The 27,491-nt window shown below is 44.2% G+C and overlaps 1 protein-coding gene across 6 annotated transcripts in view; it reads left to right on the forward strand.

Moving 5' to 3' along the window:
* Positions 1–27,041, forward strand: part of LPAR3 (lysophosphatidic acid receptor 3) — a 65,380-nt gene extending 38,339 nt beyond the window's left edge. For all 6 annotated transcript variants that reach the window (XM_084756380.1, XM_084756381.1, XM_084756379.1 and 3 more), the window contains exon 3: positions 25,375–27,041. In XM_084756380.1, the coding sequence (XP_084612506.1) occupies positions 25,375–25,703 (329 nt within the window). In that variant the 3' untranslated portion in view covers positions 25,704–27,041. The remainder of the gene's footprint in view (positions 1–25,374) is intronic.
* Positions 27,042–27,491: the final 450 nt, after the last annotated feature.

The raw sequence follows: 27,491 nt of genomic DNA on the forward strand, positions 1-27,491 counted from the left end.
TCCCATGTACTCAATTCAAATGATATTTGCTGAGAATGGCTATATTAGCCTACTTAAAACCCAGGACAAATCCCTGCTTTCATGAGTTCCCAGTGTGCTTGAGCCATAAACAAACACAACACAAGAGTACAATTTCACGCTATATGAAGACAAATAAAACAGAGAAAAGGATAGAGGGATGGTAGTGCTGGTGAGGAGAGGGTCCTGGAAGGTTTTTCTACTTCAGTAGAAGCCCAGCCTCACAAAGCTTGAGCGCACTGGTTACCTGGGAAAGCAATGCCTAGGCAGAGCTGACATCAGCAAGCGCAAGAGCTTGAGAAAGGAGTCAGTTGGGAACGTTCCAGAAATAGCACTAAAGCTGCACTGACTTGCTTTGCCAGAAATGGAACATTGGGTAATGTCCTTTCTGTTTGGAGTGACCTTGTGAACTGTTCAAGTCTCTTTAGAAGGTGCAGCTGGACTGTCAAACATTTATACCAATCAGCGAATCCTTCAGTTTGTACAATCCCTGCCCCTGGCAAAAGACTATGAATTGTGAGGTTTTAAATAAGGATAAAACATGCTGTTGCACCTCCGCCGTAGAAAAGGCTATGCTTCCTCATGCTCCACTGCCTCATAAGTGTGTTTAACAATAGTGAATAATTGGACATCACACTTTAAAAATGAATGCTTTTGGGGAACGGTCCTAGAGAAAACCGTCTACTTGCTAGCCCAGTGTCTAAGGACAGCCCCGCCCCAACCTACAGGTTCTGTACAGGCTGAAACCAGCAGGAATGGCTGTGTGGGGAAAGACGGAGCAGGCGAAAGAACATGGGCAGTTTCAACACGAAGATGGAGAATTCACCGCAGCTCTAGCCTCGGGGCTCAGTCCTGCCACCCACGCACACTCTGATGACTTTTAGTAAAGACCAAGTCATCGAAGGCCGTTTCTCTGCAGCACTTGGGCTCCATAATTGAAGATGCCCTGTTTAAGGAACGAATGGACTGCCTGGGAGGAAGCTGCTGGAGACAGATGCATTGCTTATTGGGTGGACTTTGCTCTCTGCATCGATTCTGCTATGTCTCAACATGTAAGGAAACTTTATTTATCACTGCTCTGCTCCAAGAACCTTATGCAAGAAGGCTCAAACAAGAAAAACACCTCTTTGTGAACAAAACAGTACCCCTGGAAGACTCTGGAATCCACGCCACGTGTGATATTAAGCCTGAATTCAAACACAGGACTGATTGCTACTCTCTTCTCTTCCTAAATGAATTCCCAATTCTATCCTCAGCCACCTGCATAGAGAAACTGAATCTGCTCGCCTGTAAGTACTTTGACTGTAGGGTTTTTTTTTTAATAACGCATTCAGATTACATCCCAACTGTTATTTCCTCGCTTCTATCTTCCTGTTCCTCCTCCCTCCCTCTTTCACCCTATTCCCCTCCCCTAGACCTGCGATAGAAAGGGACCTTCTCCCTCGCCATATGACCACAGCCTGTCAGGTCTCATTCTGATAGCCTGCTTCCCCTTCCTTTGAGTGGCACCAGGCCTCCCCACCAAGGGAAAGCGGTCAAATAGGATGTACTAAAGTTCATGTCTGAGACAAACCTTGCTCTCCTCACAACCATGGAGAATGCTCTGTCCATTGGCTAGATCTGAATAGGGGGTCTAGGTTTATTGCATGCATTGTCTTTGGTTGGTACTGTAGTTTGTGCAGGCCCACCTGGGTCCAGATCCGCCAGCCTTAATGGTCTTCTTGTAGGGTTCCAGGACCCTCTGGGTCCTTCTATCTCCCCGTTCTTCCATTCCATTCTCCCCTGGAGTCCTAATAGCCAGTCCCAGCATCTGTCCCAATCCCTTGCTGAATGAAGACTCTCAGAAGACATCCATGTTGGGCTAGTATCCTGTTATATTAAAAATGTATCAGTTCAGCCTAAGATTGCTCATAAAAGACACAGAGTCTGAAGCGTACTTCAAGGCTGCCAGCACAATGCTGGACAGAATCTAAACTAATATAAATCTTGTCCTAAATTATGGTAAGCAAACTACTCTAAACTGATATATAATACATATACCCCAAGCATTTGTCACTAAGATGCTCCTCTGGCCATCCTCCCCTTTGTCCTCCAACACAGTCAATGGTCTCTCTCTCTCCCCAACTGACAATCCTCCTCACTCTCCTCCAAAAGGTCCCCCCTTCCACTCCCTGTCCTTCTGCCCAGCTGATTGGTTAAACAGCACTTTATTGACAATTGTTACATCCACTCAGCATACCTCCACAGTATCCAATTATAAGTGAGTATATACCATGTATGTTTTTCTGGGTGTGGGTTAACTCACCCAGGATGATCATTTCTACTTTCATCCATTTGTCTTCAAATTTCAAGATTTCCTTGTTTTTAATAGGTGAGTAATATTCCATAGTGTAAATGACCACAATTTCTTTATCCATTCTTCGACTGAGGGACATATAGGTTGTTTCCAGATTCTGGCTATTGTGAACAAGGCTGATATGAACATAGTGGAGCAGATGTCCATGTTGTGTGGTGGAACATCTTTTAGGTATATTCCAAGGAGTGGAATAGCTGGGTCTTAAGGTAGCCTTTTCCCCAATTTTCTGAGAAAGCTCCAGATTGATTTCCAAAGTGGTTGTACAAGTGTGCACTCCCCCCACCAATGGAGGAGTGTTCCCCTTTTTCCATATCCTCACCAGCACGTGCTGTCACTTGAGTTTTTGATCTTAGCCATTCTTATGGGTATAAGGTGGAATCTCAGAGCATGGTACTGGGATAGCAATAGACTGGTTGATCAATGGAATTGAATTGAAGACCCAGAAACAAATCCATATACCTATGGGCGCTTGATTTTTGACAAAGAAGCCAAATCTATACAATGGAAAAAAGATAGCATCTTCAACAAATGGCTGGTCTAACTGGATGGCTGCTTGTAGAAAAATGCAAGTAGATCCATGCTTATCACCATGCACAAAACTCAAGTCCAAGTGGATTAAAGACTTCAACATAAAACCTGATACACTAAATCTGTTTGAAGAAAAAGTGGGGAAGAGCCTGGAACTCATTGACACAGGAGACAACTTCCTGAACAAAACACCCACATCCCAGGCTCTAAGGTCAACAATTAATAAATGGTGCCTCATGAAACTGGGAAGCTTCTGTAAGGCAAAAGACACTGTCAACAGAACAAAGAAACGGCCTATAGATTGGAAAAAAGATCTTCACCAACCCTACATCTGACAAAGGGCTAATATCCAAAATATGTAAAGAACTCAGGAAATTAAACACTGCCAAGCCAAATAACCCAATTAAGAAATGGGATTCCGAACTAAACAGAGAATTCTCAACAGAGGAATATCAATGGCTGAGAAACACTTAAAAGAAATACCCACTGTCCCTAGTCATCGGAAGTGACTGTAGTTTTTAAAAGAGGACAATTGTGAGAGTGTGAGGAGCTGGCGAGCTACAGGACTTGCCATTTGCTGTAACCCCATTCACTTTATCAGAGTGAGACTCATCTATGTAAGCATTTTTTTCTTAAAGCACCCCTTCAAGGCTCCAATTCATAAAGCAAAAAGAAGTGCCTGGGATGTGGCACCTGCATGCTCACTTGAGGCAGTAAAGCCACCTGCATAACTGTACAACGAGGGGGTTTCTCACTTTCTGGGGACTTTTGGGTTTTGGTCAGTGAATGGAGTTCTTTTGCTCAAGATCCTGATGGATCTTCGAGGAGCACTGTTTCAGCTTTGGAACCTCTATTTAATTGTAGCATCCCATATGTACATTAATTATCCTCTGATGGCAGAAACAGGCATGGCCTCACATTCACTTCAGAGGGGAAAAAAAGCAGCCCCATATGATGCCAGGCTGTTGAGATGATGTGTTAGGTGTAGCCTGGGGTAAGGCTAGGGGCAGCCTGGGGTAAGGCTAGGGGCAGCCTGGGGTGAGGTTGGAAAGCCCCGGGCATGCTGGAAAGTTCTTCCTATCTGGCTCTCACCTGGGCTTCTCTCCTGATGCCTGTTTTGTTCCTCCTGCTTCTGTTTGTGCGTGCGTGCGTGCGTGTGTGTGTGTGTGTGTGTGTGTGTGTGTAAGCCCACAGCTCCTGTATGCCTGTATCAAGATGCCTCTCTTTCTTCTATTTACATATTCCCTTTAACTAGCTCAGTGGATTCAGCCTGAAGTTAAAGTTCTGATTCCAATCCCTTGAGAAGTTAGATTATTCTGTCTGCCTGGAAGCTGGGGTGTAGGAAAGTGATTCTGGTTGGTCCAGCACAGTCAGGGTCAGGTACTTCAAAGAAACCAATTTTGATCAGCAAAAGGCTCTGTGTATCCATGTGACGGTGCTTGGCTGGAGGTGTGTGTGTGTGTGTGTGTGTGTGTGTGTGTGTGTGAGAGAGAGAGAGAGAGAGAGAGAGAGAGAGAGAGAGAGAGAGAGAGAGAGACAGAGAGAGACAGAGAGAGACAGGGAGAGACAGAGAGACAGAGACAGAGAGAGACACTGACTAACAGGGCTGTGCACACAGCAGTGGTTATAACTGTTATAACTCCATTATAGAGCGGAGAGCTTTCATTTGCATCGGTCCTCTTCAGGCTCAGAACATGAGGCTGAAGGCATGAAGTGACTTGAAACTAGAGCAGAGAACTTCTAGGCTGGCAGAGGAGCCAGTAGAATTTCCTAGGCTCCCACATGGGGCCTCAGCTATTTTTTTCCCCTCTGAAGGAAAAAAAAACTTCCTTTAATAAAATAAAAAAAAAACACTTGAGGTGGGGCTTTTCTGTTGCTGATGTTCTTCTCTTCTCTTCTCTTCTCTTCTCTTCTCTTCTCTTCTCTTCTCCCTTCCTCCTTCCTTTCTTTCTCGCTTTTTGAGAAAGGGTTCTTCCAACCTAGGCAGTCACTATCTTCTCGCTCCCATCTCATAAGTGTTGATATTATAGCTGATAATTTTTGTCATAATGAGCTATTGTTGCTTTAAAATGTTTTGATTAAGATAACGAGCAAGCCAAACACTATGTGTCATAAGAAATTACTGGTTATCTTTGCAGACCTCTTCGAGAAATATTTTCATGATTATGCTTATATTTTAAGTGGCACTTAAAATAAAGTTCACAAAAATGGCTTGTGAAAAAGGCTTCAGAAATTCAGTTACGCTCTAGAAAAGAAAATTGTGGAACCAAGCGAACATGTCATTTGCAAGGCCGAGCATTGCAAAAGGCAGGGTAGCTGCTCAGAACTGAGGGCGCCATTCAGATAAAAACTCCAGTGATGGGTTAGATATGTCACAGCTATCAAGATGAAGGCTTTGGATGGCCTAGCAAGAGGGTCATCTCTGATTAAAATTCAGATAAAACCAGCCAGTGTTTTCTGGAAACTAGATCTCCAATCCAATAATCTTTGTAGATGAGATGGTGTCCCCAACAAGAGGTTCAACATTTAATTACTGCACAAACTCTTGGCATGCTGCCAGCTCCTTTGGTTATGTTTTGTCTTCAACCACATTATTGCTTTAATGAGACATTTGCTTTGCTTTGAAGAGTACACATAGCTAGCCCCGCTGCCCCACCCCTGTCTGAGGTGTAACTCTTTTCCCTGCCATTAGTAAACTGTTCAGAGAAAGAAAAAAAAACTTGTAAAACAAAACGTCTTCTATACTGAACATTCCCACAGACATAAGGAAACATCTATTTTAATTCTCTCTCTCTCTCTCTCTCTCTCTCTCTCTCTCTCTCTCTCTCTCTCTCTCTCTCTCTCTCCCTCTCCATCTCCATCTCCATCTCCATCTCTGTTTTTTGACACAGGGTTCCTCTGGGTAGCCTTGCCTGTCCTGGAACTCATTATGTACAACAGGCTGGCCTTGAACTCACAGACACCCGCCTGCCTCTGCCTCTGGAGTGCTAGGATCAAAGGCGTGCGCCGCCACCTCTCAGCTTTCCCTTTAACTTCGTTTGAGCTGGTCCTTCTGTATAGTAATGTGTCCTTCATGTAAGTTAGTTGTGTGCTTACTCAGAATGACACTTCTAGGTCATTCCCTATTGGAGTTCAATTCGATAAGAATCCTTAATGGAGGCACATGATGATATATAACATGTTTTTGGGTGTTGCTATTAGGCCCAGTGTGTGTTTAAAGATTGTCATGTTATCTCTGTCGTTCCTCTTTCCTGTAAAGCCCTGCCAACAACATGCATTCCACCCCACAAGTGCCTGTAGATGCTCCATCATCATAAATGCTCCTAACAGCAAAGCAAACACTCAGACAGTCCTCGCTTGGTGCCAGGGACTCTTGAAGCACTCTAAAGATGTTTACTGGTTTAGTTCTTCTCTGAAGAATGGATTTTCGTTACCCCCACTCTAGACAAAGAACTTAACTAATTTGCTGAAGGTCACACGGGCAGTAAGGAGACAAGCTGAGACATGACTGCAAACATTCCATGAAGTAGAAAGTTGTCAGTGTTTATTAGTTCCACAAATATTTATTAAGCCTCCTATATGAGATACTCCATACCAGGCTGGTCTTTTTCATTAAGAACCTAGTCTATAGTACAGAAAATTGAGGAGGCAAATCATTGTAAATTCTGTCACCAGCGTGGCACTTTGGGAGCAGTTGGAAGAGGGTCCCTGCTTTGAGAATCATCAGGTGGTGTTTTCTCAGCATCCTCAGTTTCCTTGTTCTGTGAAAGGGATACATGGCCTCACCTACCTTAAAGGATACATGTGAGCATTAAATGGTGGCACATAAAAGATTGTTTTGAGTGGAGCCCATTTCACTAAGTGTAAAAGTATTAATCTAAGTGCTGTGACCTGCGCAGCTGAGAGAGGTGCTGGCTTGTGAATCTGTACTGTATGTTGAAAGCAGAAGGGTCTTCATGGCATTGCGGGTAACACAGAAGACAAGAGAAAACCACCTGAACAGGAATTGTTCAGAGCAGCGAGAAAGCTGGCTAGTCAGTCGGGTGAGGTCATGAGATCTGCCTGCCCTGTTGGCTGTGGCCTTTGGACGTTATTCAGAGGACTTCTAAACTACAGGATAGCTTGGTCAGACTTGTTTTACCTAAAAATGGCTGATCACATAAGGGAATGAATTGAAGTAACAAAACTGGAAGCAGGAAGGCCATATGAGAGACTGTTAAGTTAGTATAAGATGTGAATCTGATGCAATCACCCTCAGAGAGATAGGCAGACCAGGGCGTGATGGAAGATTCAGGCTCATTGGTACTTGATGATGGTTCTCAAAAAAAAAAAAAAAAAAAAAAAAAGGCACTGTGGTATCCCAGCAACGACACCCAAATGTCCGGACTCCACAACTGGGCAGACCCAAGTGCTGTTCATTCCAGCTTGGAACATCTTTAACTCCATGTGAGTACAGGTTGAGATGCTAGTGACAAGACTGTTGTCACCGAGCTGTTGCATTCTCTGCTTGTTCCCTAGTCCCAAGGGCCTGGCTTGCTCCCAGACAGTTGATCTATTACTCTTCCAGCCCCATACCAAACCAAGACCTTATTTTCCAAAATTGTAATTTCTCAGGTAGCTTTCAGGCCATATCCTATTATATCAGTAGGTAAAGTCCAACCATCCAACGAAGCTACTTACGTGTTTGCATTTTTAAATATTTTTATTAGCACATTTTAATTACGCATAATAACAGGCGTCATTGTAAGGTTTTTGCATGTGCATGTAATGTGTTTTGATCATATCAAGGAGGATATTTTATAAGTAGATGTCATAGAATTGAATTATGTATGTATGTTCTAAACATTCCTCAATCAAATAATTTAACATTAATTTATCTTTTTTATGTGTATGGGTGTTTTGCATGCATATATGTGTGTGTACCACTTTCATGTCTGGTGCCCATGGAGGGCAGAAGAGGATGTGGATCCTCTGAAAATGGAGTTAAGGGGGTAGTGAGCTGTTGTGCCAATGCTGGGAATTGAACCTGGGTCCTCTGGAAGAGCAGCCAGTGCTCTTAACCACTGAGCCATCTCTCATTACATCATTTTAATTCCAGCCCCAAATTCCATTCTGACCGCCTGTTTTTGCAAACAAGAAAATTCATTCCTACACAGAGGTAGGAACCAAATCCCGTTTGATTTTTATATTGGTCCAAATAACAAGTGGCACAAAAAGAAAGTAAAGCTTCTCAGTATCAGCGCAAATGCTGACAGCCTCCCTACAAACTCCCTCCAGCCCGCTCCTGTCTCTTTACCCCAGTGCTTTTCCTCAGCGGCTCCAAGGGCTCCATCTCATCTGCGATCGAGGCATGGCATTAAGCACTTTAATTGCCTAAGTGTGTAGCATCTGCAAAAAGCCAAACAGTCTTGCAAAAGGCTCACAAAATACCTTTGTTCTGGCAAGAGTAATTAGAACTGCTGAGTAAACAGGATGATTCATAACACAACTGCTGTTCAGGAAAAAAAAAAAGCTGGGGCTCCAGGTCAGAGAAATGGCTCCGGTTATCCTAGCCTCACAGCTGTCAGTGGCTCCTGCATGGCTCTTCTCTTAGCATTCAAAGGCCGTCTTACACTTGGGCAAGCATCTACAGGTATCAATAAGACTATTTATTTATTCAGTCACTTGATCGTTGACACATGAATAAATATTGATCCAGAGCCCGTTTTGTAATAGTACTTCAAAAACAAAAACAAAATACCTGGGGATCTAAAAGTAAATTTGCTCCGTAGGGTCTCAGTTCTTGATACATACCTGGCATAGTTGAGAAAATAGACACGAAAAAGCAAAGTTAACAGTAAAACAAAATGCCCACAGCATTTTGGAATTAATACAAAAGGTTCTAAATAGGTAGGTTTTGGCAGTTTTGTTTGTTTGTTTGTTTGTTTTTCCTGGCTTTGTTCCATTTACCTAGTTTTAAGTGAATAAGTTGTTTGTTTTTTTTTTAAAGTCACTACCCTTCAGGATGGGGTGATGGGTAAGTGGGTAAATGTTATTTTCCTCACAGAAGTGAGGACCTAAGTTTGAATTCTTAGAGCCCACATTAAAGCCCGACATGGTACAGCCATCTGTTAGCGCACTGCCTGTACAGGAAATAGAAGGTAGAAGCAGGAGACTCCCCCAGATGCTCGAGGGCCACATAGGACATGGTGGAAAATAACAAAAGACCCTGTCTCAAACACAGCGAGGACCAGTGCCTGAGCCTCTGACAGGAACTCCCACATACATCTGCACACACACACACACAAGTGCAGACACACATGCACATACACATGTGTGCACACACATACACACACAAATGCAGACACACATATTCACACATAGACACATGCACACGTTCACATGCTTACACACACACAGTCACAGGCACATGTACACACGCACACACACACACAAGTGTAGACACACATTCACACATACATGTGCACACATATACACACACAAATGCAGGCACACCTATTCACACATAGACACATGCGCACATTCACATGGTTACACATTCGTGCACACACACACATACACACACACACACACACACACTCACACCACTAACGTTCTGGGACGTCTCAGTAGCTACTTTCTGTCGTTTAGGTGGCTCTAGATTCTTTGTATTTCTTCAGCCTCTCCCAAACCCATGTTTCCTTTGGACATCTTGAAGGCTGACTGGTCGTATAACAAGTTTAGCTTCATGCTACAGCCATTGAAGCAGGCAGGCGTCCGTACTAGTCCCATGTAACATGTTGGGTCGCTGCTGTGCAAGTCGCTCAGAAGATTAAACACAGTGGAGCTGGGGTTTCAGCCCAGGGGCCTGGCTGTAGAGGCCATGCTATTAGTGTGTGGTGCTGCCTCGTCCCCTCTACCTGTTCTGAGGATCAGCGATCCCACCACAGTAGCCTTTCCTGGGGGAGTAAAGAGCCCATCGTCGCTCCCTGGAGAGAGTAGGCTCAAAGCCACGTGACAAAGGGCTGAGCTCTTTCTCTCCTCATCCTCAGTTCTCTTCTTCCATCATGTGGGTCCCTGAGATCAAACTCAGGTTGTTGGATTTGGCCACAAACATCTCTACAGTCTGAGCCACCTCAGTGGCCAATGACCATTCATTCAAGAAGACCCCTTTATGCTTGGAATGTTCCTTGTCCGCATCTGTACTTGTGTGATTCAGAGGCTTTTCTTCCTTAACTAACAACTTGGAATTTTTTTATAGTTCTTTGAGTATCTTACCTTGCTAATCTTATTTATTACTAGCAGTCAAAAGCTAGTAAGTCACTAGTAAAAGTGAGTTTTAAATCGAGAATTCTCTAATCATGGTGCAGGACAGCTTACATGTGTTTTCTTTATCACAGCTGAGTGTAGTGGTGCAGTACAGCCTCTGTCATGTTGGCGATTTGGGGGAAGAGCCAAGAGGGAGGGGCACACTGCCCTGTCTGTTCTGAGGTCAGGAAGGGCCTTGTCTGTGGTTGGCTATACAGACTAGGATGTCTTTCTCCCAAGGCTAAACCCTGAGCATCATTTAAGGCCAGGATTTCAAAACCAGCCTGAACAGTAAAACAAGACCTCCTCGCAAATAAACAAACAACAACAACAACAACAACAACAAAACCAAAAGCAAGCAAACAAACAAAGCCCGATGTGTTTCACTGCCCACGTGTGCGCAAACAGGGGCTATAATATGAGCCTCTGGTTCCTGTGTTTTAGATCATAGCAGCCCCTTAAATCACAAGGAGGAGCCCTGGCGCCTCAGGCTCCCGAGATAGCCCAGCTCTTGAGCTTCCTTTTGCTATGGCCTCTGCCCCAGCTTGTCATTATTATGGCATCATACATGGTCCTGAGTTTGAAGGCGCTTGATGTGATTATATGGTGTAAGTTTAGCCAACAAACACGGTGACAGATTACGGATAGTCCCCCTTCCAATAATTCCAATCTTCGTCTTTTCTTCACAAGCCCCTCAAGTACTGTCTACCCCGTCACCTTTCCTTCTGACAGTCCCACTCTGAGTTCCTGTCTCTTTGGCCTATTCCATTCATTTCTGGGGAGAGGCACACTGCTCTCTGGTCTGAGATCAGGAAGGACCTTGTCTGTGCTTGGCTATACAGACTAGAATATTCCATTAGATACCATGAAGGTTCAGCAGTACAGCAAATTGGGTGCAGCTCTCCTCTTATAAGCCAGTGCTATGTTTTCCAGAACAGAGGAACAGGAAGTAAGCCCAATCCAGTTTTCAATACAAAAGTGTCTCCATGGGAACTCCGTGCCAAGTGGGGAATCAAAGGGACCACGTGTCTTGGTGAGCATTCCATGTAGCCAGCCACAGTGGGGAAGATGTGCTGCTGTTTAGCTTGATAGATGTAGAGTGATGTGGGAATGGGGAACATTTGGCTCTACCCAGGTGACTAACAAGTGAAGGAACCTTTAAGGGCACGGAGGGAAGACAGAAGCTGGTGACTCACAGCTACGGTGCCAGCATTGAGAGGCTAAGGTAGAAGAAAGGTCACTGTGAATTTCAGGCCAGTCCGGGCTACAGAACAAGGTGCTGTCCCAAAAACAAAGCTGAGCAAACAAGGAGGGACCCAGCAGATAGTAACAGTGCAGGGGAAGAGTGTGATGGAGGCATAGGGTCAAAGGTCAACTTTCTCCTTTCCCTTTAGCCTACTCTTTGTCTAGGTGTTCCCTCTCTCTCTCTCTCTCTCTCTCTCTCTCTCTCTCTCTCTCTCTCTCTCTCTCTCTCGTGTGTGTGTGTGTGTGTGTGTGTGTGTAGGTATACATGCATTTGTGTGCATGAATGGGTAGGCAAGGTGACAACTTCTGGTGTACTTCCTTAGGCATCATGTAAAACCTTGCTTTTGGGGGACAGCATCTTCTATTAGCATGGAACTGATCAAGTGGGCTAGACTCAGTGGCAAACCAGTTCTAGGGAGTTGCTTGTCTCTTCCTTCCTAGCACTGGGATTGCAACTGTAGACCACTAGGCACTCCTCTTTTAAAGTGGGTTCTGGGAATTGAACTTGGGTCTTCATGCTTGTGAAATAAGTTCTTTACCAAATGAGCCATGCCATATCTCTCTCTCTCTCTCTCTCTCTCTCTCTCTCTCTCTCTCTCTCTCTCTCTCTCTCTCTCCTCTCTCTTTCTTAAAGAGAAGAAAGAACAAACAACACAACACAACCTCTTGAGCTTGAACATGAGCCCAGCACACAATGTTTTTCCAGGTCCCCATGGACCCATGCTATTCATTATCACCAAATTACATCATACAAACCTTGCTCTCAAGATTGAAGGCCCCTTTCTTTCTAACAGAAGGATTCTCAAGAAGCCATGTTCCTAGTCCCACGGAGACCGAGATGGCCGTTAGAATTTGGGTTGGCAGCTGAGAGTAAAGGTTTTGCTTGGTGTAAAGTCCACCCCTCAAACACTCTAACTCGTGGCCTCATTCCTGACTCTCAGAATCAGAGTCTCCACAGGGGACCTTGTGTCACTGCACATGTGGTGCCTGTGAAGGAATTAAAGAGGCAAAGTCCCACTTTCATATGTATGTATGTTCCAGGTTGAGTAATGACTGTTAAACAGTTAACCAGTCAATCCATACACAAAATAATTGTGGAGAGCAATGGAAGGGACCCAGTCAGAGCAACATTGATGGGGCTGAGCAGGGTGAGGCTGCTCCCTGTGGGATGAAAGCACCTCTCCTATGATGGTGATTCTAGAATTAAACTATGAACAGCTGCAGCAACTTGAGGAACTGATGTGTTGAGCAAGTGAGGGAAACAGAGATATAGAGGGGGGAGGGAGAGGGGGGAGGAAGAGGGAGGGAGAGGGAGAAGGAGAGGGAGAGAGAGAGAAAGAAAGAGAAATCTTATGTTTTTCTTGTTTGCTTGAATCCCGAGCAATTAACACTAACGTTGGATCCTTGTAAGGGTCTGATATGGGCTCCTATTTAGTAGATGACTCCAAAATCTTCAGACAGCAATGCTATTCCAAGGATTGAATCTGAACAATGAAATTGAGAAGGGGGTGCAGCTGAGGAATGGACCCGAGACTCTACCAACGTGAACTAGACCTCCAGCCCAAGTGACTGTCTTTAAATTTGCAAGTTACCTTGTTAAACATGTCTATCTCAAATAGGATCCAATCAGAGCACAGGAGAAGAAAGGGCTGTTAATGGCAGTGGACCCAGTGAGGAGGGGAGTAGCAAGGAGACAAAGACTGCAAGCCTGTGTCTGTGCCCCCGGCGTGGCGCACAGCTACGGCTGCCATCTTCTTAGAATGGAACAGTATGCTCGCACTTGCATTGCTTTGCTGATTACAAAGTAAACTTGAAATCAAAGTCTTCAGAAGGCAAAGACGGTGTCACGTTACATTTCCTTAAAGCAAGTTCTGGTAAATACTAATTCTAATTGGCTTTGGGGAAAGTCAGATATGATCGGAAGTAACTAGAGCATTCAATAGAATGTGAATGGTCCTTTGAATGCTGCCTTGGCCAAGCGAAAGCTATAGATGTTTGTCGTTTGGACTCTTAGCAACAGAAAACAATAAAAAACACAAAGACAGCAAGATGCCTTATCGGGGAAGCTTGTGATTTGAGATTTAGCAGGTGGTCTCACGTCTGTGTTTGTGTGCCCACTGCCTACCTGGCTTACTTTCACCAAGGGGCTTGGAATAGAGAAGAGGGCGACTATGCTTTTCCTGTATCTTAGCACCAGAGTCTAGATCTCAAGAGTTGAGCTAGAAAGAAGGAAAGCTGGTTTGGTTTGATTTTTTTCATTTTAAGCAGTAATAATGGCAATAAATTATTTTTTCCATCTTTCATGAGAGTCTTTAATGGCACATCAGCCCTAACACCTTACTCTGGCCATATAGCAGTGACTTGTGTTTCCTTAGAGTCCTTAACAATCAGTGGTGGAAAATGGCAGCAAGCAAAATGTTTCCCTAAAGTCTTTCAATGTGGCTCATTCCTGGCATCCTCAGTGCTTCACTGGCTTAGTTTAACCATTTAATTGCACTTCTTAGCAAGTGTAGTTGCTTCCATCCCTATAGTACCTTAGACCCGCACAGTGAATAAGATGGACAATAATGCTCTTAGAGGTGTAGGGACCACTGGGTGTGTACAGCCGCTGCACTAAACACCATGACCAATGACAACTAAGGGGGAAAGAATTTATTTGGGCTTATAGTTTCGGTGGGAGAACCTGTTGTGATAGGGATGGTGTGACAGAGCAGGAAGATGAGAGAACAAATCTCCAACCACATGCAGAAAGCAGAGAGAGCAAACTGGAAGTTGAAAGGAACTATAAATGCTCAAAGCCTATCCCAATGGCGTAGCTCCCTTAACAAAGCTCCGAGTCTCAAACTGCAACACCAACTGTGGGCCAAATGTCTGAATGCACGAGTATATGTCTGAATGCACTCAACCCACAACAGATCTGACGCCTCCAGAGTGTGGGACATGCGGTGGCACATATGCTGAAAGGCATCGGGTGCTCACTGCTGTGATAAGGTAGTCAGGTAGATCCTACTCATAAGATTTAGGTACCAGCACATGTGGGAAGGCTTCTACTTAGGAGTCTTACGCTTCAGTTGTCTGAAAGATGGGCTAGGTAACTGGAGAAGCCCAGCATCCCTCTGTGCCTAATGCTTCCTTCTCCCTGGCGCCCTTGTTTTCAGCTGGGAGTGGCCATCCCGCTCTCTTAGGGCAGAGGGTAGGTGATCACTTGGGATCTGTGGGCTCAGGACATTGTCTAGGCCACTTTCTTTTCTAGTTGTCTTTTTTTTTCTTTCTTTCTTTCTTTCTTTCTTCTTCTTTGCAATAAAAGAGATTGAACCTGGAACCTAGTATGTGGCAAATATCTCCCATTGAGCTACAGTCCCAAACATCCTTTCACGTTTATATTTTAGGACAAGGTTTGATTGGCAAGTTGCCCAGGCTGGTCTTAAATTTGTGATCCTTCTACCTCAGTCTCCTGAATAGCTAGGATTACAAGTCAGTGCCTCAAAGACTGCCCAATCCTGGGTACTTCCTGATTTTATCCTTGGGACTTAATGTTACAACAAATACACGAAAATGAGCCTTACAACAACCAACACCATGCTTTGCATAATTGATCTGTACTGATCCTATGTCACCCGTGTGACTTACAGTACAGAAAAATACAGAGAAATCAGAAAGAGTCTTATAATAACAGGTGCCGTACTTTATGTCCTTGGTCTGTGTTGGTCTGCTTGCTCGATGACTCATATACTCACTTTGCGTTTTCCCATTTACTGACCTCATTGTAGACACAATGGAGAGACAGATGTGACCTTCCTGTGTCTCAGCCTGTGGGATCCACAGAATTAGTTGTAGTGGAGGTATATGATTTGAAACCAAGATGTGCTTGTGGAAGAAATTAACACACCAGTGAAAAATACATAAGGAAGAAGTAAGGACTGCTTGGGTCATACCGACTAGAGATTATTAAACATCTGCTAGGGATTTTACATATCTGCTTTTAGAGCATGTCTGAATACACAAATACACAACCAGGAATGCATAATTGGTTAACCTTCTCTTTTAATGACTTTACCAATTCAGTTAAGCATAATATGTTCATACTGTGCATGATGTTTTATGGCCTGTTTTTGTTTAAAAAGTAATAAATTATGAGCACATGTCATATCCATATTAATATTGTTCTCGACAGCTATGTCACTGTTTGGATAAATCACAGTTTATTTTGGAAACCTTCACTGGTGTGATACATTTTTACTTTTAGTTTTTTAGAATATTATTAATTTACCCATTGATAATGTCATACATCCATGTAATATTTCTTGGTCGGATTCAATGTAAATCCAATCTCCCATTATGACCTATGTTTAGCCACTGATTTGGGTTGTGGGTGGTGGTGGTGCATCTTGTTAGCTGAATTACAAAACTTTTTGATTTCCAAGGGTTTTTTTTTTCTTTTTATCTATAAGGAAAAAAATATGTTTCAAAATCATCCATTGAAAACCTCAGCCAGGAAAGAAAAAGAATCTGGGGAAATTTAGAATGATCACAGAATGTTTCTGGACTTAAGAGTAGTTAATTTTCTGGGTGAGGTTCTCTAAGAAACACTTCATTACAAATGGCAAATCTTAGCATGATAAAACAGGTTAGTAGGTGCTCATCAGGGTATCTGTGAGTTCACAGCTAATGATTTGGCTATATCCATTGGGAAGTACTAAGCTATGATATATATATATATATATCTCACATATATCATGTGTGTGTGTGTGTGTGTGTGTGTGTGTGTGTGTGTGTGTGTGTGTATAAAATGTTCATTAAGCTACCAAGGAGTTTATATTTTACCCAATGGCTCCCTCTCTGCTTATGCTCACAACTGACCTTCCTCAGATGGGGGAGGCCCTCGAGAGAACAGTTGCTAAGGTTCACCAGTCCACGCACAAGCTGTTAAAGTGGAGTCTAGAGATGGAAACAAGCACTTGCTAACGGAGTTTATGACTTCCAGCTCTCGCCCCAGTTAAAGCCTAGAATTAGGCCTCGGCTGCGGCTCCAGCTGGCGTGCTCTGCTTCACACGGTGCCTCATAAGGGCTTGGCATGGAGAGACCCAACTTTCTGGAGCTGGTCACACATTTAAAACAAGTGTTCAAACACTCTTTGTTAGATTCAAGAGTTTTGACAGTGGTGACAACAGTGTCAAATGAGTATTTGGGAACAGTTTAACTGTTCGCTATCTATTTGAAGCAGTTCACGTTTGCTAAGCTATACGTTTCTCTTCTTTTAGCTATGTGGCAGTCTTTTTTTCTCATTTATTTGGCTTTTAAAACACTTGAGCAAATGAATATGAGTTAAAATACAAACTACATCTGGAACTATTACTTTTAAATCATGGGACAAATTCTTTAATATTGTAAGATCACTTTCCCTTAAATATTCTAATAATACATGACATTTACATTATAAAGCTTTAGCCCTATTTATTTTGCATTTTTGCTTTGCTTTTTCAAATATGAAGACTGCTTTGCCAGAATGCAGTCCACCACCTGACTTTTATGTGGGGCTGTAATTTTCTATTTTAGTAAATCAGACAGCCCTGTGGCTTCCTAGGTTAGTATTATTGCTTGTGCTCTGTGGCTTTTTCCTGAGCTAAAAACAAAGAATGACAGAGTGAACAGATTTAAAATATATCCTCCCGTTTGATGACATTAGTAGCCCATGTGCCAGAGCGAGACTAGTCTGTGTGGCTGTTTTTGTCATTACAGGAGTTTTGTGAGCTACTCTCATGTCATAGTTTTTTTTTTATTGCATGTGTGAATTTTTAAGCAGATGAAAATATGTGTAATGTCTAAGAGACCGGAACAGAAGTATATGAGTCCTGAAGATCAGATTTTGTGCAACACGATTGAGAGCCTAGTCGTGTACACATCCTGTCTGTCGCTGTTTTAATTTGCTATGATAATCTCTGTGACCAAGCACAACTTGGGAAGGAAATGATTTACTTCCTCCTACTTATCACAGCCCGGCATCAAGGAACACTAGGCAGGAACTGAAGGCAGGAACCTGGAGCAGAAAAAGAAGCAAAGGCAGAGGACACTGATGACTGGTATATCCGACATGGCTTGCTCAGCTACCTTCTAATACCACCTAGGGCCACCTGCCCAAAGATGGCGCTACCCACGGCAGTGTGCACGTGAAGTGACTTTAATTCAATATTTCTGATAAACAACTGTAGTCATCGCCCTGTCATCTCAGGGCTGGACTTGGATATCCCAATACGTGATTAAAAACTAACTTTGACAGCTCTTGGTTTTTGATTTTTAGGTATGAGGCTCAAGCTAGTTTATTTGATTATGAGAGGAGAGTTCGCATATAGTCCGATTAGATTATCAGCAAGTCTCTAAACCAGAATATAGGACCCCATTGAGAAATAGCTGTGTCTGGATAGAACAACTGACCTTTCCCTTGGCAATAGGAGGGAATCAGACTTCCCATTCAAATGTCATCACCACGTAGATGCCACTTCTAGTATCTGCTGCGGGAGGCACTTACTTAGTAAGTATTTATTAACAGAAGGGCATATGGCTTCCGTCTCAGCCTACAGCTGATGGCTCCCTGGTCAATACTTCTACCCACTGCTCTCAGAGTCACAGCCTTGTTACCAGCTGCTCTCTGCCTGCAGAAGAGCCACAGACACTCTAGGTGCCTATGATGGAACAGCCTGTTTCTTCCTCTCAGAGAGGGCCCACCTCAGTTTCCTCTGCTTGGCAGTCGCAGACACGTGTGTCCCAGATAGCCTTGGTCCTTTCTCTACCCTCACTGCCCAGATCCAAGAGTACAGCACGTCTTCAAGCTCTGTCTTCCTTCCCAGCCCTCAAACTCATCGACTTCCATCCACGTAAGCCATGCCTTCTCGGATCCTGGTCTGCCAGTCTTCAGATGCCTTGGCCAGGCTGGTGGCTCTCATAGTTCATCATGTTAACACACTCCCAAGGGAGCTGGTTAAACTGGGAGATGGCCTAGCTCGCATCTCAGCCAGAGCGTGGTCCCTGGGACCACCAAGGACTGCACAGGTGTGTGAGAGTTGGGCTTTCTTGTCACTATGACCAGACAGAAGCAACATAGCAATGGAAGCCTTAGAGAGGATTTGAGGGTCATCATAGTAAGACAGGTTAGGGCATCAGACGTTGCTTAGTTGGTGAGAGTGTGGGGCAGAAAAGAAACAGTAGGTAGGATAGGAAGGAGGCAGGTTATCATACCTCCCAACTGACATACTTCCTCCAATGAGCCTCACCTTCTAAAGGCTCCACAGCCTTCCCAAACGGTGCCACCAACTTGGGGAATGAGTGTTCAAAAAGATGACACTGTGGGGAACTGGTTCAAACCGTAACAGTAAGTGATGGGATGACAGACTGTGGGATAAAACTGAGAGTGAATTCGCTGCGTGGGCCTTCATCAACACTCTCCTCTCCTTTGCTTTCTTTAGTAAAAAAACAAAACAAAACAAAACAAAACCTGACTAAAACTCCTGATGAGAACGTTCCTTTGGGGGAAAGTATTCTTCCACTTTTAAAAAGTGATTTGAAAGCCACTGGTAAATAGAAATGGATTTTCAAGTTTAGTTTTGAATTGGGATCTGCAATAAAAAACAGCATAGCTTCCAAGTCCTAGCCAAGCACACACACACGTGTGTGTGTGTGTGTGTGTGTGTGTGTGTGTGTGTGTGTGTGTGTGTGTGACTGAAGCACGTTCTATGAAACAAATATACTTTCACTCCAGTGTATACAGGCTGATGCTTTCTGCTCGGCTCGTTTTTCTTCTCAGTGCCGTCTGTGAACTACAACACTGATTTCACGATCCATTGGGCTGCTACAGAGTCTGAGAAACCTTTGACCTAATCTTCTTTATTGGAGTTCCTCTATGAACCATAGGAAGAAATATTTTCTTAATCCTCTCTCAAGAAGGGCACATAACTCACAGCATTTCGGATGCTTGGGAGAGAAGTCAATTCATCACCTAGAATGGATGTCTGGGAGCATGCTAGCTTACTCCTCTGGGGGAAGTCATTGAGGAAGGCCTCCTGAGTGTGCACTACATCACCCCAGACTCCTGAGTACTATACAGGAGCTTGTGTAGATTTTAGTTCTCAGACTCTGTCTCACTTCCTCAGTCACTCGCCTGGTTTCAAACCATCCCGAGACGTTTGGGATTCCCCAGGTGCCTCGAGCTGTTGCTGACCCCGCTGCACAGTCATTCTCAGCCTTCAATACCAGCTCAACAGAATGCTACCTCCTGTGAGCTCGTCTCTGAGAGTTGCTGGACTCAAAGGGTCTGGTTTCCATTCCTGCCATGCCCTGAGAGGCAAGGTAGTGTGCTGCCCGTGATGGCAGGTGATGGCACAGTTGGCTAGCATCGTGCCTGGCCAGGTGGCTCTTTGTAGGTTCATCTGACTTATCTCCTTTGCTGCTGACTATGTAGCTTCCTGCTAAGGATCACAAAGATGTTTGAGGCAAAGCCCGCTTGCTTAGGAGGCTTCTGAAGGGGAGATAAGAGCCGTGCATTTAAAAAAAAATCACTTCAAATAATGCACAGTGCTAAAAAGCTTGCATAGGGAGATGGGGCCTTGTATCCTGGGCTCAATCTCAGCCACTCTGAATGTCAAAGTTCATCACCTAGGAGACTGAGATAGCAAGCCTGTATGCCAGTGCTTTAAATGGGAGGCCCATCTAAAGCCGTAAGCACTCTGCCTGGCCAGGGGCTCTGGGGAAGATGAGAAGATGACAATGTGGACTGAAGCAGGCAGTGTGCCCAGAGCCGTGGGACTGTCGCAGTAGAAGGTGCTAGAAGAGCTGGCAAAAGAACCGGTCCCTGCGGTGGCGGATGGGAACAGTTCAGTGCAGGAGGCAGAGTGTGAGCTAAGTTTGGAAAGAAAGCTAGACCTCAGATTGAGGGATGGGAAGGCATTTCTGACGAAGCAGAACAAAGAGCTGATGGCGCCCAAAGAGAGCCACGTGTGTCTTGCCTGTAGACTAGTTTCGAGGCTAGGGTTTGCACCCTGATTTATACATGTATGCGTGAACATTTTTCCAAATTCGAGGTAAAGATATTAATCTTTAGAGATACGTTTTTTCTCATTTTAAAGGATTCTGCCTCTTTCCCCTTTCTGTATTTTTTAAAAATAATATTTACGGAGTCTATGGTTTTGTCCTCGGAGTCAGATTGGTTGAACCATTTTGCGTCCGTTTAGAGATAGTTTATAAAATGGGCTATATCTTACACTCACTCGAAGTCTATTAGTCCGACACATGTCCACACCCTCCCAGAGAGGCTGAGAGAAGGTCCACTGGGGAGCAGAAGGTAAATTATTCAATTTTCTCTTGTTGGGCTGGGGAGCTTGCTAGCTAACTTGAGAAACCTCCAGGTTAGAAAATTCACCTTGATCAGTTTTAAGCCAAGGCATAGCATGTATGCTGAAAACAAGTCAAATTTGTCTGAATTTTATAATGAGTTAAACCTAGTAGTTACACAGAATTTGATAATTTCCTACATGAGAAGAGCTTGGACGAGACTTAGCACATTTTAATTTCAACATAAAAATCTCCCCTGTATGCATCCTAGAGTGACGTAGACTGAGGGAATAATTGGCCCAGTGAGGCTCAACCTGCAAACGCAGGCTTCTCTTAAATCCCTCCATTTACCTGAAGCTTTACACCCAAATCTTAGCTCTTTGAACACCTCCATCTGTCCCACGTGACCTCCTGGAACAGCCCAGGACAAGCTCGTTTGCCCATCTGTTCTGTGTAATTAACGTGCGGGTTTTAGAAGACAGTTGGCCTATCATGTCTTCCGTTAGTCTCCTCTCCTCCAAGAAGAGCATCCCTAATTTCTCCCACTGGTCCCCACATAGGCAGCTCCAGGCCAATGCCTGTTGGTTAATGCCGGTTCTAGTGTTAGGTGGAAACTCGATCTCATCAGGACTTCTTTGAGCCCTGGTAGTTCCTAGCAATAATTGTCTGTGCATTGAGGCAAACTAACACAAAGGACATTCCTTTAATATATATTTTTTTCTTCTAGAATGTATAGAAGATTGGGAGGGGGCTGAGTGAGCTGGACCTCCCAGAATATCTCCCCTCTCCCAACCCCTGCTCGCTTTACTTGAGACAGAGACTCATTCGTTATGCAACTAACAATGAACTTAAACTTCTGGTCCTCTGGGCTCCACCTCTCCACGTGCACTGCCACTCAGTTTATTTGGTGGCAGCAGTGGGTAGGACCTGTGGCTTCATGCCAGGCAAGCAGGCTACCAGCTTCCTTTCTCAGCCCCTTCCTCCCATCTTTAAGAGTTAATACAGTTGTCAGTGCGCACCCACCGTCCCCCACATTCTCCAAGAATGTTCTACTATTACGGCTCCTGGGGACCCCAACTGCTCCTGACATGCCATTCAAAATGTCTTGAGAGATTGGCTTCATGCCTTATGGATGACATATGGTAAGAACCTATAGGAAATGAGCTGTTAGAGCCATGGTACCTGCTTTCTGTTGGGCACGTGGGTGAGAACGTGGCCTTCAGGGCGTGGGTCTAACCCTGTGGCAGTTAGTGAGTCGGATGTGCACCTCAGCATCCAGCACCTGTGCCCCCTGCTGAGCCTGTTCTTTCAGAGAAGACCTGCTTACATCCTTTTACCGTGACCAGCCTCTCTTCTTTCTCTCCTCCATCTAGTCTACATTTGCCTTCTACTCTCTCCTCTCCCTCTTCTGCCAGAAAATCTCCCTGTTGCACATAAGGAACTTGCCTGGATGCTGTCCCATGGTCAGATAAGACATAATCAAACTTAAAGCCCAGAGGCAGCCTCTCTGCTCCCTTCCTTTAGAAGCAGGATATGTCTTGGCCACTGCCAGGCAGCCGGCCTAGTACCAGGCCAGGTGCAAGGCTCCCTGGCTTGAAATCCAGGCCTTGCCAGCTACCAGCACATTACCTGGTGGTAGTGGGCCTTGCATCTAAAATGAAAATTTTATTAGTGCCTATTTGTGAGAAATGTACCACAATATTAAGTGGTTAATTCATATAAAGTTTTTTTTGAGGCAAGGTTTCTCTGTGTAGCTTTGGCTGTCCTAGACTCCCTTTCTAGACCATAGACCAGGCTGGCCTCGAACTCATAGCAATCTGCCTGCCTCTGCCTCCCGAGTGCTGGGATTAACAGTGCCTGACATATAATTGGGGTTCAATAAAAAAGTGTCATGTTATTACTGAATAAACTATTTGAAAAAGAGAAAGTGTGTGTGTATGTGTGTGTGTGTGTGTGTGTGTGTGTGTGTGTGAGAATTACCAGGTTATGATGAATGAGGCACAAACTTAAAGGTTTATTTGTAGTGTTCAGATCACCTGACAAATATAAACCAGTGCGTTGAGTGGGGAATAAAGCTTTCGAGATTTAAAAACACACACACACACACACACACACACACACACACACACACACACAGAGAGAGAGAGAGAGAGAGAGAGAGAGAGAGAGAGAGAGTCTGAAAACTTCCTTTTTCTTATTGCGGTGGTTTTCATTTCTTTCCATTCCAGTGCTCCCATCCATAGGTTTAGAAGTTACGTATTTATTAAATTTTTTCTGTGTGCTCAACAAAATATAAATCAGATGCTGGTTTTTTTTCTTCTTTCCTCCCATTATTTCCTTTTCTTCCCGTTAGCTTTCCTTTAGTCCCCAGGAACCCTGGGACAGTCCCACCAGGGGTTCTTGCAGTTGGACAGTTTCACAAAGAGAAGTCTCTCAACGTCTAAGCTGGCAGCCTTGGGCTTGTCTGGCTACCTTGACTCTCATCTTGACCACACTGCAACACTCTTTAAGGAACACCAACATGAATAAAAGTCACTGTTGTGAAAAACACAGAGAGGTTCACACTAGTGCTTTTCAGAAGTTTTCAGCAAGCCCAGCACTGTGAAATACACCCAGGGGTGTAGAGAGATGGCTCTGGGTAAGAAGGCATGCTGCTTTTCCGGGGACCTGAGTTCAGGTCCCAGCAACCACATCAAGTGGCTTACAACCACCTATGATTCCCAAAGGTCTGATGCCTCTGGCCTCCACACGCACCTGCACTCATGTGCCGACACCCGCACAAGCACACGCCATTAAAAACAACAAAAATAAATCTTCCTAAAAATAAGCGTCTACTGTTTCATTACCAGTATACCAATATGCAATTTATAAAATTAAGTACATTTTCAATAAAACAACTATTCCCCCAGTCTGTGTAAAATATTCTTGAGTTGTTCAATCCTTTTCCACTCTCTCTTTTTAAAAAATGGTACAAGCTCATTACATTAATTGCACACCTACCAAAGGATTTGTGCCACAGTTTAAAATTTTAGATGCATCTTAAAGTCCCTGATGTATGGCCAAGGAAGCCCAGTCCTTACTCCGTGGCTTGGATCCCCAGGAGATGCATAGTAAGTGCGTGAGGACCCAGCTACCCTCTCTGAGATTCATATGTGGCTCTTTACTTGTGTGTTAATCGGACCAGAAAACAAACACGTGTGGTGGGGAAACAGTAGGCTTTGGTGACGTGTAATTCTAAATTAGAGAACTAACCTCTACTGTTATCTCTTACACATCTAACTTGGGTCCAAGCAAAGCCACAGCTCAAAAGGTCAAACACAGTATTGGGGCCTATTTCTCACCTGCTTTGATTCTTATGTTTATGTGAGCACCAAGGAGAAAACTGCCCAGATGCAGTTCTAACCAATAAGAGTAACTAACTAGTTGTTGGTATGGTTTTTATAGACTTGTGTCTTGGTTTCCCCATGAGCTTTTAGCTTCTTAGCAGCATCTGGTATAGCCTCAAGCACAATGGAGGCTTGAGATGAATGCTAATTGACGTAAAAGCAATGGCATCACCAAGAGAAAACCACCTCATGGTAAGGAGATGGGTCCCATCACAGTGAGGCATACCGTCTGTGGAGGAAGAACACACGTTCACAATTAGGTGTCTCCTAAACCCTACTTACTATGGACAAAGTACATAACTTCTCTCGTGCTGATTCATAGTGTGATCCTGTGGGTTAATCAAGAAAAGCATTTCTTGTACTGGGTCTGGCTCATCGTAAGCATATAAGTCAGCTGTTAACTGTTGCCCGGGGCCATGTTAAGGAAGCAGGAAACCATTGGACCTGTTTCAACATCACTGAGCTGAGAGGTGAGGTCAGTGTGATCCAGGTACTAGTGGGCGGTGGTCATGTTCCACCATGGTCTACAAGGCACATTTCTATCCATCACGCCGTGGAAGAATTGCTTCTTACAAAAGCAATGGAGATCACAGCAGATGATTAAGAAAATAGCCTGCGAACATGGCACAGAGAACAGGGAGTTTAGGAAAGCCCAGTGTGCATTTGTGATGGATGGAACTTTTGACTTTATTAAAGTCTGAAGATAATGCTGCAGGAGCCATGCCTGCCTGCCCCTGACAAAGCCCATTGTATAATGTCACTTGGTGGGGTTGGGGTGGCTTACTGTAGCTGTGTGTAAGAGTGCACTAGTTATTGCTAGAATTTTCAGGAAAGTGTTTTAAAAGCCTGAAGTCAGGAACAACAGAATGGGTTAAAAATATGAGTGCCGGGGTCCTTCACACAGACGCTAGGAACAGAGCCTCAGTTTCCTGTCAAATGTGAAAAACTACAGTGGTTTTCTAATGTGGTTCAGAAAACTTTGGGGGCTCACATATGTAGAACAGTTTATACTTACGTTGCAAAGGTTAGCTTTTTTATCAATAATGAGGCCTGGGTGAGCAGATGAGTAGCAGGGTAGAATACCACGGATGGTGAAAGGGAAGGGGGGAGGGGTCTCCAGCCGTTCAACCTCTAACCCTCCTCTGGAGGATGTAAAACCATAGAGCCTGGGACAGAGACTCTGAGCCGGCATCCAGAGGTCTGAGCAGCCCGTTTCTTCCTCTCTCCCTGCAGGCGCCTTCGTGGTGTGCTGGACCCCGGGCCTGGTGGTCCTGCTGCTCGACGGCCTGAACTGCAAGCAGTGTAACGTGCAGCACGTGAAACGCTGGTTCCTGCTGCTGGCGCTGCTCAACTCTGTCATGAACCCCATCATCTACTCGTACAAGGACGAGGACATGTACAGCACCATGAAGAAGATGCTCTGCTGTGCCCCGCAGGATGGCAGCACGGAGAGGCGCCCGTCACGCGTCCCCTCTACCATCAACAGCAGGAGTGACACCGGCAGCCAGTACTTGGAGGACAGCGTCAGCCAGGGCCAGGTGTGCAATAAAAACAGCTCCTAAGCCAAGGACCCCCTCAGCCCTCTTCCCTGGGGAAAGAGCTGTTAAGACTCTTCGCCTGTCCCTGAAAGCCCGTGGACTGACCGTGTTGTTTGAAGTCTCCACAACTCACTGCTGGGGTTTTCAAGGTTTCATCGTCAAGGAAGATAAGATAGTGCTTTTAGTTAGAGTGCACAGATGCGGGAGACATGAACAGCAGGTTCCTGTTGTCCACTCAGGACACCTTCCAGCTTGCGAGGCATCTGGACTCTGCCGCTATCTTGCCACCGTTCTCTGTGTTTTAAAAGATGGTGTTGAAGGTCCTAGGTCAATAGAAATAATAAATAATGGTTCTTGAGCCTCCTTCTGTAGCTGCTAGAGTTTATGCAGTTGTTTCCGCATGCATTTGAAATGTTCAAAATGTTTTAGCAGTAAGCGTTGTCCTTTCCATGGAAGCTATGGCCAGGAGCTAGATGTAGTATAGGAATCTGGGAAACCAGCACAGGCTCTGGAGTAAAATTTGATTTATAGCCAGATGAGCTTTCTGAGGAAAAACATTTATTGAAAAGAATACTGCAAAGGTTGCTGTGTAGAAAAGAGCGTTTTGTCCTGCACATGTTCTGCACGGGTGTCCATCCAATTCAACGTATACAATTCAAAGAGGCCAGTCAGCGATGGTGACCTTAATTCTCGGCCTCCTAGATTTTCCAGTCTATTCTAGTGGCTTTAGGAATTACTTTTGTTCCCTAAACAAGAACAGAAAAACTGTTTACTCCTAAACTGGCAACTGTATAGCAGAGTAAATGACAGTGTCGACTGACAGGCTGGACGTCTTCCAAAGAGCGTCAAGTAGGCGCACAACTAGATCCTCCATCTTGGTTATCTGGAGACTGTTGGTAGGCATGCTGGATTCTGTGTGCACAGTGATTGCTCATAGTAGCTGCCAGCGTACTTTATCTTATTTGTGGACTAAATTTTGATCTTGTATCTTTGTCTTTCAAAGACCTATGAAAGACAGATCGGTTAAAAAACAAAAATAGTGCTTCATACACATAGGCTGCTGATGTGTACATGAGGCATTTAGAGTAAGATTAACTTCAAGGCAGGTAATGTAGTATTTATGTAGTTTGCAAACGTTTATGTGTTTTCTTTCTTCCTGTGCTGTTGTGATGTAACATTTATGTGCACGAACTACTTGTAATAAAAAAGAATTTAAGAAGTCATGCTTTGAGATATAATGGCCTAAAATATAGAGCATTATGATTTTAAGGCTTAGATTTTTACATGCTTGATGTAGTAGGTGGGTGTACCCAAAGCTTCTGTTAAAGCTACCTATAAAATAAAAATTTTAAAGGACCTGTTTCCCCTTGATGAGGCCCATTATTGCTTTGTATGTTACCTAAGTAAAAAATACAGCACATGGTAACTGTGACTCACATTTCTATTGCAGAAGAAAAATCAAATTTGCCATGAAGTACATACTCTCGGTGTTTTATGTAAGCATTCCGACTCTACAGCTGGCCAAAGGGTGGAGAATTGAAATTGAATTCCAGTCCCTGAATAGCCACTAAGGGATCTTTAAAGGTTTTATTTTGAGGCAAGAACCATTTTTAGTGCCCTGCATCTGAGTGTCATATTCATAATGGTGTCTGGAGGGGATCCAGAATGCGGAAACACAGGGTAGGAATATATAGCTTTTGTCTTTATGCTCACACACATCTCAAGAATGAAACAAGAACAAGGAATTCATGTATATTTGGAATGATGTTTGAAAAGGTCACCAGGTTCACTGAGACTACTCAGAAAAGCCTG

This window comes from Acomys minous (assembly GCF_964271855.1).
Source record: "Acomys minous genome assembly, chromosome: 14".
Lineage (NCBI taxonomy): Eukaryota > Metazoa > Chordata > Mammalia > Rodentia > Muridae > Acomys > Acomys minous.